The following is a 15,919-nucleotide window of genomic DNA, read 5'->3' as shown; positions in this document are numbered from 1 at the left end:
CAAGGAATAGTTTGGAGTTTCAAAATCTCCAACACCAAATCAGCCTGTTGAACCTACTGAAGAAAAAGCCAATACTGTCATTTTTTCTGTATACATGCCTAATTTGTACCCTCAGTCGAGATTATAAAATAAATTATGAAGATGAGTAGACCAAACACATTCTTGCTATGAAAAGATTTTCCAGCATATTTCAAGATTTCAACAAGATTTCTTGAACATCAAGCTGCCTACATTTGGCCACAAGTTTATTTTTTTTCTCCTAACTCTGTTGAGGCACTCATAAGTTGCTCTCCTTATATAGGAGAGAAAAAAGATTGTGAGAGACATACAAAAGAGCAAACCGTACCTACTTAATTTTTGTTTGTTTTGTCAAAATAACTAGTCAAGTGTCAAAGAAGCTACAGCTTACACCTAAAGTATGACTTCATACAAAGAATAGGTGAGTGTATAAAGTTTTACAAAGGTATCTAAATCAGTAATAATTTTCCTCTCCTCCTGCCTTTCAGAGGAGATGTTTACTGTTAAGTGTCACTGAGACTTATTACTGTGTTCTAGCATCCTTTTCCTCTGGCTGGTCTGTACAATGATAATGTTTGAAACACCCCATGTGCTGAAATTATTACCAGCCACTCATCACAAGCCCTAGAAGATGCAACCACTTTAATGAGCAATCACAGTATCCCCCGGTCCCTAGCAGCTAAAGACCTGCACACCATCTTCATCACCGAGGCCAACAGACACATCCTCCTCTACCTCCTCATCAAGCTGAAGGCTTCCAAAGGAGTACTTATTTCTAGGCATAGGAGAGGAACTCAGCACAATGGGATTTCCAAACACCAGGGGATGAGTGAAGGGGTTAATGATTTCCGAGTCAGAATCACTAGATTCTGTCCCACTGCTGGTGGAGCCCTCCATCATCTGGATTGCAGCCATGTGATCCACCACACCACTGGCACGTAGTGACTGCATGACTGGGCTCTGCTTTGACTGTACCCCAGCTGGCATACCATTGGCCATCATTTTGCCTTCTGGAGAAGACATCTTAGCCACCCCACCTCCTTTACAATACCTCTCTGATCTGTAGTCTGGCCCAGGGGTTGAGGATATCTGACTTAGGATAAATGGATCTGTAACTGATTTATTGCAGAGATTTTGGGTTTTCTGTGCATGAGACCGTTGAGAGCCTGGAGAATATCTGCAATACCCATGGCAGTTGCTGCTATGGTTATCTTCCTCACCAGTCCTTATCCTGCAGTCATGCCCATTTTCTGAAACATAACCCTGAGAGCCAGTTCTGCTCAGGCTCATGTTAGGGCTTGACCCTTTACTACTGGGAGGCAATGGAGTGGCCAGCGGACTACGGCTCCCTGGTCCTCTAAACATTTCATCAACCAGAGAGCTATGCCTTGGCATCCTGGGGCTTCCCCCAGTGTAGAAGGAGAGATCAGCTGTGTTATCATCAAGGTACTCTTCAGAGAGATACTGGGAAGACTTTAGAGAAGCTGAGGAATCCCTATATCTAGTTCTATTGCGATTTTCATCTCTGTAGTGAATATAGGCACCACTGGTCAAATCACCCTCATAATTGTCATTTGTTTGGGAATATGACCGGGTTATTTGTCCTCTGAGGAGATCATACTCGCTATCTACATCACTGCAGTCAATGAAAGGAATGGAGGTGCTGCTGCCATGAGCAGCCCTGGAAGCTGGACCTGTGCTTGGTTGCTGTGATTGAGGTCTGTTCTGCTGCATCCTGTCCTTAGAAGGTTCCTCTTCTTCCTCCACTGTTGACACCACTGTTCCATCCACCTTTCTGCCCTCCTTTGGACTCTTCTTCAAGGAAGGGCTCTTGTGCTGTCCAGTGTCTTCTGTTGAGGCTTTCAACTCCTTTCCTTGCCGACAGCTCTGCACTGCTACAGCATCATTGTCGTCTCCATAGGCTCTAGCACTCTGGAAAGATAATAGAGGGAAGGAAAGGGGGAGACGAAGGGAGAGGGAGGAGAGGGAGGGGAGAGGTTTGGGAGGGATGGGAGCCAGAAGGAAAAGGCTACATGTAATTACACAGCAGAATTTTGCACTGCATCTGCAGCAACATAGGATTCTCTTTAAAAACAGAAGAGGTAACCCAAGATTCAAAATTAATTAGAATTTTAAAAAAGAGTTTTCTGATCTTGGAGAATAGAAAAAATACATAAACTAAGCAAGGGAAGAGAAGGCAGACAGAATGTAGTGATAATATAAAAAGGGGTATTTGAGGTGTTTCGATGCCCTAAGACAACCATCAACAAACTAAGAACATCAACCTGTTCACACTACTCTGAGAAGCTGGAGGAGAAGACAAAAACGTAAGAAAAATTCTGCACAGACTACTTAGATACACTAGAAAGGTGCTTTTGAGCACCCCACATTGACTCCCTGGAGAATACCTGCCATTAGTTTCTAGGCTGGCTTTTCTGCACACGAAAGTATATTACACCTGCCCAGCAGCCATGGTCCATGTCCCTGAGCTTTTCTTAGCAATATGAAAATGCTATAAGATATTTGAAATGGGCTCCATTTATAACAGAATTCTCAGAAGTTCCTAGGTTTGAAGAAAGGAGAGAGCCCATGAATATTGAAAGGAAGCAATGAATGGAAGGTGAAGGTTCGCGTAGCATTCTTAAATACATTAACCTAGTAGCTTGCTCCTACCATTTAAGCTCTACCTAACATAAGGTTATGTGATCAAAGGTTCACCTCTCCAAACACAGATGAGCACAGAGAAGCACTGGCAGGTAGATGAAAAGCAATAACCTAGCCAGGAAAATGGAGCTTCCTGACCTGGCTTCTCTGAAGGCTGTCCCAGCAGAGCCATCAGCCCATGGGTTTGGTGTGTTTGGCATGCCAGCAACTGGAGAGACTGGAGCATGTACGTATTGGCTGGGTGGGGAGGTCAATGTGCAACTGCCAGTAAACATTAAACTAGACTAGTTGGTAAGTAGGATAAGAGAGTTGGGAGCCAAGTACTGGAACAGCCGTAAGTCAGGCCAGGCACTGGAAAGACTGTAAGGCCTGAGAGCCAGCTACTGGCAATGCTCCAAATCTGTACCAGATAGTGGAGAGATATCTTTGTACGTGTGTGTCTCTCTGCATGACGTTATTACCAGGAGCCAGAGGATCCAACTTACTGGGCAGACTAAGATGAATTACCAGCATATGTGTGCATTATGTGTGTGCCTGTAGATCTGAGTACCAGGAACTGGAGTGGGGCTGTAAGCCTTCGTTGCTCGTGTGTGCAGGTACCAGCCACTAGGAGACCTGGAGGTCCAGGGGTCTGCTTCTGGATAGACTGTCTGAGACCAGTGTCAGGAGGTAATCATATTGCATATATGTATACATATTTTCCCCTAATAAACTTTCATCCAGATAAGCCAAAGAGTGGAACAGGGTGAGGCCACTGGCACTGTTTGTGCTTGTGGGAGAGCTGTTTTCTGTTTCTGTTTATATATGTGGCTGACTGTGTGGGTATCTGTACATATAATGTATATGTACATTCATGTAGGTGCCTATAGTAGTTATATGCTCAGCCTTACTCCTAGCTGGACCTGGGAACATGCAGTTGCTGTAGCTTCACCACTACTGGGCTATTGGATTTGCAAACTCCTAACACATAACAGCTATTAACACAGGATAAATACATAAGGTATTTATCAGAGATAATGGCTTAGAAATCCAGAGTTGTAATTTTTTTCTGAGGAAACAATTGTTCTCCTCCCTCGTTAATACAACCTAACATCTTGAAATGGGCAACCAAGACCTTCCAGTGAAGGGAAATAATTACACTTTCCCCAGATGCAATAGCCAGCTACAGCCTAGGACTCTGGCAGTAACACTGTGGATTGTGGTCATTATTACAGCTCAGACAAGTTTACTACTTATATTTGTCTAGTTGTCTACAAGCGATACTGTTTCACTCTGCAGAACCCAAAGCTTATGACACCCGGGATTCCTCAGCTCCCAGTTAAATAGCAAGTGAGCAGAAAACTATGCTCTTGGAGTTTCAAAACAGTAATCAGTGGAGGGTAATCTAACAAGAAATGTTTAAAAGGAATGACCCAGGGTTTCATCAACATCACTAACTTCTTTTGGCACCTCTGTATGCTGTTCTGAAGGCTGTGCAGTCAGACTCCTGATGGAATGAATCTTGCTGTGTTTCCTGGAGATAAAAGGAAAATCACATAAGGAGCTATTTCAGGGTTTATTCTACAAAGAGGAATCAAGAGATATGCCTCTGTTAAAACAAAACCTTTGAATAACAGCTTTCATAAAAGTTTGCTCCAAATCAGATTAACTTTAGTCCTTTCTGCTAAACTTAAATGAGGTATGTCTTGCAAACATACTTTTGTAAGAAAAGGGAGAGGCACTGGAGCAAAAATGGTCTTTCACGTAAACATGAATCATAAGCAATGAACTATTGTCATGGTCTTTGTGGCATTTTGGCCATTGCTTTCAGCTTACCATGAGCAAGATGAGTTCAGACAGAACTGGCTCTAGCAAGTTGGAAGAGCTTCAGTTTCCCTGGAGACCTCTCCCTTGAGGTTGCCTATACTTTTCCTGCTACTTTCAGTTTTACTCTGAGCTGAATATGGCTGTTCACATAAATTAACCACATCCCACCAAAGAGGGTGCAAATCAAATTGGGAGAAAGTTATCTGCAACAATAGGACACTCATTGCTGAAAAACAGATTGAAGACTATTGATTTTAACTGAACTATAAGTTATGAAACTTCTGCCAAAACATTCAGGACCACAAGGATATTATACATGTGATAAACTATCAAACCAGTACAGAAGAAATTTTTTAGTTGAACTGGTGCCAAGATCTCAAAATATAACTCTCTGGAAATCACAACTTTTCTTTGATTAAAACGTATTGGGATAGTTAATTTATTTCCTCTCACCTTTCAAACTGCACTTTTTTGTGCCCTCCTTCCTTAACATAGTCAAGAACTTGCTTCTGAGTCCGACCACTGGAAGAAAACCATTGTTAAAATATTTAATACAATATACAAGCTGGTCATCACAAACATGTATACATCCCTCATATGAAGTCACAGAAACCAGAAAAATATTTGTCACTATCAGCAGAAACTCATGTCAAGATCATAAGAAAAGGAACCTGGTCAGATAGACACAAATTTTTACCATTTTGCATGTTACTTGCTTCTTTTTTTTTTGCTATGGAGCTACTTTTTGATGTCATTTCAGAACTGCTTAAATTTAGCTGTGTGCCCTCTATAGGGTACTACATTACTGGGAAGTCACCACACTGGAAAGGGAAGCAGGGGTTAAGTTTTTCTCTCATGAAGAAAAAATATTCATGAATCCTTTTCAGTCAAATACCAGCCATATCTGGCATCAGTAAGCCCTGGAACCAAGATGAAAACCCCTGAAATGCATTTCTTTACTCAGTTGCTAGTATAAAACACACCTTTTGTGCAGAGATTTAGGGAGAGGTAGCAAATGTAGAAAGAAGAATGCAGGTCTTACCTGAACCTAAATGAAGAACCTCTAGAAAAAAGAACAGGTTTAGGCTTTGGTTTAGGTTCCTCAAAAAGCCTGAAAAAGGCATGATGCTCCACACAGATCTTCCAGAAAGACTTGCAAAAATCTCGACTGGCCATAAGGAATTCCAGAGTGTCCTGGAACGAACTCTGAAAATAGGGATAGCATTTGCAATGTAAGCAGGCAAGCAATACACATTAGAGAAACGCACTGACAAATCCGGTGCTAGGCTATCAAAAAAAAAAAAAAAAAAAAAAAGCTTAAGCTTTTTCTCAGTTTATTGGCTTTCAAACTTAACAGGCCTTATCCTTCCCACTTTGGGACATCACTGATTTGCCTATCAGTATCAAAGCTATTGCTCAAATTTCCTTTCATTGACAAATATGACAGAGATAAATCAATGGTTCGAATATTAAATAGAAGAAGTTGTTTACGTGCTATAACTTAAGAATTGATGATACAGTACCAGAGTCACACCCAGAAGATGACTCTGAGACATTCTACTATGACCGATTCAGTTTACATTTCCTTTGCTAGGACTGCTCAGCTGAGATGCCAGGTTGATGTGCACAGTACCAACAGTGAACATAAGCAATTAATTAAAAAACAATTTTAAAAATATATTCGTGAACATGATAAAAACCATGTGCGATCTGTGAGCTGAAATTTAACAAATAACTCTTTGTCAGCTTCATCAATTCCTGACAAGGACTTACGTTCACATCAGGCCGTAGTTTGATAAGAAAACGTTTCCTCTTGAAGCTCAACTTTCTAACCTTAGCCCAGTTGAAGGCATTGATCTTGGTATGACCCTACAGGGAACAAAGCCAGCAGAGTTCAATCATTCCAGATCTGAATGAAGAAATCTAAGACACTAAAGAAAGCTTGTCATGAATTAATCATCTCTTCACTTTACTTGAAATGATGATATTTCTTATCATTCATCCTCTGATAATGCAAAACATAAGCATCTGCTACCACATCTGAAGGTAGGCACTTATGGTTAAACTCTTGCATATAGGACTAGGTGTACTGAGTTATTGTGAAAATATCCAACCTAGCATCACTGCACAAGACAGGGTGGACTCATGTTTCCCAGATGATGCAGTATTGTGCCACTACGCAGACTCAGATTTTCAGTGCACTAAATCACCTTCCCAAGGTGCCTCACTCTCTTTCCACCAGCTACAGATAATCTAGGGAATCCAGGCACATGTCACTTCATTTTGATGAGGTAATTTCCTCCCTCTTTGTGTGTCTACAGGGCAAAATAAATATCCCTTTAAATATTACTTAACTGTGGAAACAAGCAACTGCACGTTTTGCATTGGAAGTACAAAATACTGCAAGTATTTTGACCTTTCATAGGGAGTACCAGAAGCAAAAGAAATCTAAACAAATTACTTGTCTCTGAAGAGTCACAAAATGCTTTTCTGGAAAAAGCAACCACAATCATAAGCAAACAGCAAGAGAGAAATTATCTTCATAATACTCCAACTCCCACCCACTGCACCATTAACCCCTACCCTCCCGAAGTTTCATTCTTAATCTGTGTTAGCAGGTACTGGAGGTATCATTTCTAAATATTCATTACAGCCATTTGTTCAGTAAAAACTTCAATACAAACATACCCACAGCACAGCACAGAACTTTCAGAGAACTACTACAGGATTGCTAAATGCAGAAACCCACGCTGATATAGGCGCCATTACCAGACGGCTGTAGGAGTAATGACAGCGTAATGATCTCTGCTAAGTCAACCAGCTGTCTAAGGATCACATAATTAATCTCCTCAGAATAATCAGCAGCACTGACACTGATTTCTAAATAAATGGCAGGCTTTAAAATAAGTCTGACTACAGCTTATGCCATTTGTGAGTGAACCTTTATTTTCATTGAGATCATTCTAATGAGATCCTCATATTTCAATTTCTATCAGTTATATCCAAAATAAAAACATGAACTTAGGGCTCTTGACCTATCAAGTGATTGAAGGAAGCCCTAAGCCTACTGACAGAAGCCAATTGCTGGGCAGACTCCAGCAGGTCAGAGCCTGACTTCCTTTTCAGCATTCAGTCAAGGATCTTGATGCAGTAAAATTTCCAAGATCTTCAGAAACTTTAAAAACAAAACAAAACAAATCAAAATTGTTTTGAAAGTCACAAACACATTAGGTCAAGAAGAGATGACTGACTTTTAGAGCTTGACAAATCAAGCCTTTGGCCTTCAACCCGCAGCTACACCTTTACAGAAGGATCCCAGTTGTCTGCTGGGACTCAGTGAAGTCCATGCTGTTTTGCGTGGACACATACTTTCACCTTGTGAAACAGTCTTAATTTATAAGGCTTGGCAATTCATGAGCTCACCTCATGAAAATACAGTGGGAGAGCAGGGGACGGGCCTGAACATATAATTACTTGAGTTATGGGAATTTTTAACAACATCTTAGTGTTCTTGATGCCTAAAGATTTTTAGGCATCATTCCCATGTTTCAATCTATGCTTCAGTTTTGGGGTTTTACTAGCAACACATTTAGTTATCAGTTTGGTTTTTTTTATTTATTTTGCTGCCTTTTTCTGTTTGTTTGGGTTTTTTTTTAAATTTTGAACTCAGAGCATTTGCGTCAGACATTTCTGGGTTTGTTTGTTGCTGTTATTTTTCTCTATGAAAGGTCTCAAAGTACTTTATAAGGTTGGAAACACTACTGTTTTAATTATAGTCAAATAAAATGAATTGCCTTTATTGAAAATTGCATAAGGGACATTTTAAAGAACAGTTGACTGTTTTTAACACAGACTGAGGTTAAGTAGTATGCATCTGAAGTGGAAGTAGTTTACACCAGCTGACTACCTGTACTTTCACAACTGTAAAAGCCCAATTTGTTATTTGTCTAAGGGGAACTGCAGAACAAGAATTTCATAAATTTACTAATGATGTTTCATGAACATTTACTAGACTGGCTGGAGTAGGAAAGGAGAGGAAAGAAATAGAAGGGAAATACTTTGGATCTTTAAGGGAAAGAAGTAAGATTCATAGATTCAGCAAAGGTACAATGGCCAAGGCTGGTGAAGAAAATTGTAAAAGCTCTGACAAAGTAACACTACAGAGAGCTCACAATGCATTACCTTCATCCTTTTCCATGTATTCCAACTGTCTGTTGTTTTACTTGTCTCTGCTTCACACCCATTTAGTTTGCACCATGACTGCAAGACCTACCTTCTCCTATATGGAGAAGGTGTAGGAGCATGACCAACTTGAAAGGGTGAGCTATGGATCAGTTTGCACCTTGAACAGCATGTTGTGGATGCAGATGGAGTTCTGCACTGTGCATGCAAATAAGGTAAGAGTCCCTGGAAGTAAAGGACCTAATGCAGCTATAACACATTTAAGGTCATTGTCAGAAAAAATTTGGAAGTTCCTGAATTTTTCCAACCAGACACGTGGCTGAGGTCCTAAATTCTTACTGCTGTCAGAAATCTCTCTGCTTTATGCAGTACAAAATCACATCCTGAGCAGCTCTAACCTGAAACACCAGAATGCCTGTGTTGGCCACAGCCAGGTTGATTTTTGTCCCTTCCCTGTCCTTGGCTGGATGCAAGCGTATTCCATACATTTCCAGCCGACGGGCAATCTCCAAAAGCTGGAAGTCAGACTCTGCTGGTGTCTGTCCCCTTGAGAAAGAAAACGAGAAAAAACACAAATTGTCACACCTTTTAATAGAGATCAAAAGGTCACTCAGAGAAAAAAGAGAGATTTGATCAAAGAGACTGAAAACTGTCAGAGGTATAATATCTGTATGGTTTTATTATGCCCCCAGCCTTACATCAAGTAGAACAACAACTTAGTCTAAACCAATACCAAGAACATACTGATTTTACAGTCTATTATAAATTTTGATTGCTCCAACTCTGAGACACCGGATACAGTTAGATTTTGAACCGCTAACTTTAACAGAATTTACTGCCTCCCTTTCTATTTTCCATTGGAAAATATACTGTATTCCAAACCAAAAAAATCGATGAATGGAAGCGTGTAAGGATGTTGTTCATTGTAAAAGTGAATGTAATACCAAAATGAAAGCAAACAGAAGGCATGAAAATCTTACTATAAATGTTGGGAAGCATTAATTTTGTGATGAAAATATGCAAAACTTGATTATTACTGCTATAGAAATTACTACCACTCATCTATAATTCAATCTAGCTTAAAAAATAAAACTGTTCAACTCTTGAAGTGTTCTGAACAGCAAAAAAGTACCTTTCTATGCCTTATTTGTAATTCTGTTAACCACCTTATTCCCGCTGGATACCAATTTGCATCATCATCTTGAATTCTATTCCCCCAAATCCCTAATTCTTCAAGTGCTATGTGCTTTTCATAAAACTATCATTAAACTCCTTCTTCACTCATCTCTAGATACAGCACATAAAGGTGAAAACGCAACATTCAGTGTCCTTGAAACCAAAGGACTACTGTCAGAAGTGCCTGACTGATCAGTCGTGACTTGCAATCATACCTGCACAAAATCAGCAGTGAAGCATTTTGTATGAAATAGACTGTAAAATAACAGCATGCTTGAATGAATATCAAATCAATTGCACTTTAAACATCTTGTTATGATGATGGGAGAAAGGAAGGAGTAACCTTCCGAAAGTTCATGGGCTTTAACAGTTTTTGAGAAGCAACCTTTGAGAAACTCTGAAATCCAAATCTCTTTTGTACTTATGATCTAGCATACACTTACAGTTAGAACTACTCTACAGGAAAAGAAGGCCAACAAAAAGAACAAAAAAACTTACATGTGGTTACGGTGAAATTCTATGATTTTGTCTTCTAATGCTTCTTGATGAGGTATATACTTGTTCTTCGCTAAGTGTTCACGATCTATGGTTTCATCAAAATCCCCAATCTCAGCTATGGAGAATTTTAAGAACAGTCTATTAAAACGCTATATGAAATCTGAATAATCTGGTCCATACAAAAGATCCAGACAGGTTGGAAGAGGGCAGGGAAGCAAACAGTTTCTTGTATGCCGTGTCACAGTTTTAAAATTCATATTCCCCCTGCATTATCAACCACACTTGACTTCCCTTCTCCCCTGTGTTAGTATTTGACACATGAGAAGAAGTCCAAGGATTCCCTCCATCTCCCATAACCAAATAAATAGTGGTTGGATGTCAACGGAACAAATGAAGCCATCAGTGCTACCTTGACTTGTGTGCAGGATAAGGGCAGGGGTAACAGGAAGGCCAGCACTAGTTCAGCAGAACTCATCCATCTCTGTCACACTCATGATGCTCAGGTGTCTTTCCATGGAGGAGCCAAGCACAAGCTTCCTCCCCAGGCCCAAGTCCCACACCGTAATCTTTGAGGGAAAATCTGAAAGATGTTTCTGTTTGCTTGTTTGAATGCAGGCTTGTATTCCATCTTATGGGGTTATGAAACATTTGTCTTCCTCTAATTCTGCAGCAGTTTGAGACACATTCTGTCTCCCTCCTCCTCAAACCTTCTCCCATCTGCTGCAGTTATTCAACACTGTGTGTGCAACAGTATGTCACACCCACCTTCCATTTTTCAGCCCATTCAATGAGATTTCCTCTTTTTGGCAGGTGTGGGGGGGTGAGGGACAGGCAATCTATGTGTGGGTGCCAAATTACTATCTTATTGCTTGCTATTCTTGGAATGCCTCTGAAAATCCTGCTATTGGTTTTTTCACCAAACAGGCATAGCAGCTTCTGCCTGCAAACCCGATGGAGTAATAGCAACATCACTGCAACAAAGGCTGCTACCTTGGTAACGTCAGTGAAATTAAAATACAGTGCCTTCAAATTAAATGCAGGTTGCAGTCAGACACATTGTTGCACAGTTGACCTGGGATATCACAGAACCAAGCTCAGATACACCTGCTTCATCCTCACTCATTCTGCCTACATAAATGAACCCTTAATCCAGTTCTGTCCAAAACAGGTTGATTTAGAAAAAGGGAAGGTTTCAGATTATGTTTAAAACACTGTGGGTGATTTCTGACAAACATTTGCCTGGAATCAGAGGTACCTGCAAATGCAGAGGGGAAGAATAGCCTCCTGTAGGCACTGAAGATGAAGAACGAAAGCATCTGTGAATGACAGAGCAGCAGCTTTTTGACCCAAACTGCCTGCAGGCACATGATGACATTTTATATTTTGAAGGTCATAGGTGCAAAAGAGTTGATAACTGAGACTGTTTGATTTCCACCCCTTCATTCACCCCATCTGCTCTCAATCATTCCTCGAGACAGCAGAAGTACTACAGAATATTTGAGAATTCTGCTTTTAAAAGTTGTCCCATTTGTGCCCATCAGAAACAGCTCCCTCCATCCAGTTTTACTCATCCCAGAATCACAAATCTTTAGGGTTGTTTATAATTCTGACTCAAAGGCAAGTTTCTGTTCTTAATGAAGCCATAAACCCACCTAAGTTTGCAACACGTCAAATAACATGGGCCTGGATTCTTTAAAATGCAGTTCATAACCCATATGGCCATGTACACAAATGAGCTTAACACACCTTCTGTAGGGCTTTCTTCGAAGTCAAGAGTAGAGAAGACTTATTTCACCTCTATATGATTTCTATAATGTTCTCAGTATTTGTCAACTGCTAATCCATTATGAAAATTATCTTCCTGGCTTTCAAGTTACTTCTGAATTTGTTCTCCCTGACCTCCTACTGTCCTCCTTATCCTCCTTTTCCAACTTAAATGCCTTTCTAGTAGCACTCCATCTAGAATGAGACAAAGTTATATTGTAAACAATGTCAGCCTCACATGTAACTATTCTTTAAAATCTTTTCATGTGATTTAGCCAAAGATTTATTTGCATTGCTGATCCTTTTTCTCTTATCTTGCAAGTGCATTACACCATGCTGTATTCTGTCTCCATTAGCACTTCTGGTATGTCTAATGCTTTGTATTTCAGCTCTTTTTCTCTTATCACAGAACCACAGAATTGCTTAGGTTAGAAAACACCTCTGAGATCATCAAGTCCAACTGTTAACCCAGCACTGCTAAGTCCACCACTAAACTATGTCCCTAAGTGCCACATCTACACATCTTTTAAATATCTCCAGTGATGGTGACTCAACAACTTCCCAAGCCTGTTCCAATGTTTGACAATCCTTTTTGTGAAGAAATTTTTCCTAGTATCTAATCTAATCCTGTCTTATCAATTGTTACCTGGGAGAAGAAGCTGACCCCCACCTCACTACAATCTCCTTTCAGGTAGTTGTAGAGCAATAAGGTACCCCTGAGCCTCCTTTTCTCCAGCCTAAACACTCCCAGGTCCCTCAGCCACTTCTCATAAGACTTGTGCTCCAGACCCTTCACCAGTTCCATTGTCCTTCTTTGTATGTGTTCCAGCACCTCAATATTTTTCTTGTAGTGACAGGCCCAAAACTGAACACAGGATTCAAAGTGCAGCCTTACCAGTGTCAAGTACAGGGGGATGATCACTGCCCTGGTCCTGCTGGCCACACTACTACAAGCCAGTTCACCACTGGCCTTCTTGGCCACCTGGGCACACCTTTGGCTCATGGTCAGTCCATCTTCTTAAATTCACACGCTTGCTGTACTGCATCATTTGCAGTATCAAAGTGTCCTCTCACTTCTAACATTTTCTACAATGCTTTTAAGGTATTTTAAAATAGAATGTTTCAAATATAAATTTCAACCTGTAATATACATGTTAATTTAGCAGAAATCTATTTGCTGTCATATTATGAGTTTATGATAAATAGCAGTCTACAACATTGACACGAGCTTGTATACATAATGTAAGGCCCTCCTGGAATCAGATATTTCCCATGGAAACCACTCATTGACACAACATCATTAAGACACGCAGTAACTAACCTGCATTCTCAATCCTTCCACTTTGATATCATTACTCTTATCATCTCTTTAGTTTTATTTTTGTTGCAGACAAATACATAATATTTCTTTTGCTACTGAATAATAAGCTAGAGAGAAAATAAATAAAGACAGCCATGTGGGTAGGATACAGCTATAGACTCCTACCAGATAAAATTCTCACAGAAAAATGTTCATGAGACACAAGATGGATAAATAAAAAAGACAGTCACAAACTTCTAGCAGAGGTTTCTAGAAAACCTCTACTACGCAAAAAAAGGGAGGGGGAAAAATCATAAACAGAAAAAAAAATAAAAAATAAAAAAAATATCCAGCTTGCAGTCAGGAAACGGCAAGGGGAAGCACTGCAGGTGCAACATGAGGCAGAACATCCCTCTGCCCAAAGTGGAAGTTCAGATTCTGTGTAAACTATCTCACTTCTGCATGATGAATCTGTTGCCTCTCTTCTGAAATGATGAAAAACCACCATTTTTGAATGCAGAAGTTACTTACCTTGCTTTCCCTCTAAGGAGAGTACTACTTGATTCCTAAAATCCCAATTCAGAATCATTCTGCACCTCAAGCTCGTGAGTAAAAGGGACAAAGAAGTACAGAGAGTTTCAAATGCATCATGATCACTTCCAGCAACCATGGAAAATTATTTAATCCAACAGCATAATGCATTGGAGTAGCACAAGAGCAATGGTGATGACTTGCCATTTTTACACACCTAGAAATGAGTGCTTCTCACCAGTCTGCATTGGAGCGTCAGGGGAATGGAGGAATTGTGAAAAAACATGGAATTAAATTTGAGTTTAACTGTGGAGAGAAGAGAAATGGGCAGCTTGTAAAGGCGAAAGAATATCCTGTCTTTTATCCTCTTATGCTCTTGCTTTAGGAAAACAAGCCAGCTGTTGCACTTGAGCAGTTCAGAGCTGTAAATGGTTCACTGAAGAACTTGATTAATTAATAAGGTATGAGTAAGACATGAAATAGAATCTAAGTAGAGGTCATAAGAAAAACAATACATATAAAGTATAAGAGCTCAAGAGAAGATGACCATGAACCAATACCTCAAATTAAGAGAGACACATGCATTAGGGTCCTCTCCTCAATGTCTTTCTTTGGTACACAGACCTTTAGTAGGAAAACTCAACATCCTAGAATGTAGTACAGCAAATGAGACTCAATTTCCCCAAATGATCAAGACATTTTTTTTCTCTTGAAAAGAAAGTAAGTTAGAACTAGCTTAACCAAGGAAAGAACAACAGTTCTTTCTGGTGCTGGATGCCATAACAGGAAAAACTAAAAGACAAAAAACTCGCTAGTCAAAGATTTTTTTTTTAAGTTTGTCCTGCAGAAATACTCAGATTTAAAACAGAATGAGAAATACAGAATTTCACAGCTTCTTACTGCTAATCAGTCACACTGTGCAATTATGATCATGGCAAATAGAGAGCCTTCTTTTCCAACAACAGTTGATGAGAAAATGGCCTAGTGCTCTAACAGACTATGACAAAGGATCATGAGATTTATCTGTTCATCTTTAAAGAGCTTCCTAATGTCTTTGTTGACTGTAATTTCCATACAACAGCATTACAGTGGAAATATGCAATACTGAGTTGTACAATGACCATTCAAAACAATGTCGATTACAATCATTATACTTGCTACTAGGTGGTTTTTTCCAAATGTTGTTCTCAAGATGAGTATCCATAAAGTCTTGAAATGGAAAACATACACTGTCTTTAAAGTGATGTGGAAGCTAAAAGAAGCTTTGATGTGGTGAATAAAGTTAATGTATGATTCTACTGAACTGTCCTATTGCACGTATTTTGCTATTAAAAAAAAAAGGCTTAAAATGTGTTGTTGTTTTCTTCCCCATCAGGACTGTGATTTAGTCTGGCATTCTAAGCATGTTTATTTACTACATTCTCTAGACAGCATACAGATCTCCAGGAATTCGAAAGCTCTGCTGAAATGATGCAAAATATAATAAAACAGGAATTCAGAAGAATTCAACCTGTTTGTCATGGCCTGCAAAGTGTACTTTTCAAATTATCTTTTCCAGCCTATCGAATGCAGTGCTTTAAAAATGCAAATCCAATGTCCAGAAGCTCTTCTTTATTTGAAAGAGTAAATTATCTGTATTTGAATATCATACCCAAGTACAATAAATTGTCCATACGGCTTAAGCCTGTCCCTACAGCAGCTAGTAGCAGATAACCCTGCAAAGCATGTTCAACCAGTCATCCGGTTTATCCTTCTGGAAAGAAGAAAAATGGGAACTTACACTGTACTATGTGTGAGATTAGGAGGGCAGTGCTGGTATCATTACATGTTAGCCTTCCCTGTGCCAGGTCCTGCTTCACTTGCAACGCAAATAGGTACCTGCAAAACAAACATGAACAAAGAGCTACACAAAGCAGGAAGGAAAGAGGATAAATTATTTCAACACCACCTCTGGCTTTGACTGTGTGTTCCTTACACTTT

General features: G+C 39.8%; 1 protein-coding gene across 10 annotated transcripts in view; it reads right to left on the bottom strand.

Annotated features, from left to right (window-relative positions):
* FARP1 (FERM, ARH/RhoGEF and pleckstrin domain protein 1) overlaps positions 1 to 15,919 on the bottom strand; it is a 205,626-nt gene that overhangs the window by 44,181 nt on the left and 145,526 nt on the right. For 8 of the 10 annotated variants that reach the window (XR_010428419.1, XM_064646056.1, XM_064646063.1 and 5 more), the window contains exons 6-13: positions 15,720 to 15,817; positions 10,345 to 10,459; positions 9,069 to 9,216; positions 6,262 to 6,357; positions 5,531 to 5,694; positions 4,942 to 5,010; positions 4,120 to 4,195; positions 1,713 to 1,950 (exon numbers count right to left, since the gene is read on the bottom strand). Coding sequence is in view for 9 of the 10 variants with exons in the window: in XM_064646056.1 (XP_064502126.1) it covers positions 1,713 to 1,950; positions 4,120 to 4,195; positions 4,942 to 5,010; positions 5,531 to 5,694; positions 6,262 to 6,357; positions 9,069 to 9,216; positions 10,345 to 10,459; positions 15,720 to 15,817 (1,004 nt within the window). In the remaining variant the exon portion in view is untranslated. The remainder of the gene's footprint in view (positions 1 to 1,712; positions 1,951 to 4,119; positions 4,196 to 4,941; positions 5,011 to 5,530; positions 5,695 to 6,261; positions 6,358 to 9,068; positions 9,217 to 10,344; positions 10,460 to 15,719; positions 15,818 to 15,919) is intronic. The other 2 variants (XM_064646060.1, XM_064646061.1) reach the window with 1 other exon arrangement.

This window comes from Pseudopipra pipra, chromosome 2, assembly GCF_036250125.1.
Source record: "Pseudopipra pipra isolate bDixPip1 chromosome 2, bDixPip1.hap1, whole genome shotgun sequence".
NCBI lineage: Eukaryota > Metazoa > Chordata > Aves > Passeriformes > Pipridae > Pseudopipra > Pseudopipra pipra.
The sequence above is the reverse complement of the archived record's forward strand: the minus strand, read 5'-3'. Positions and strand labels throughout refer to the sequence as shown.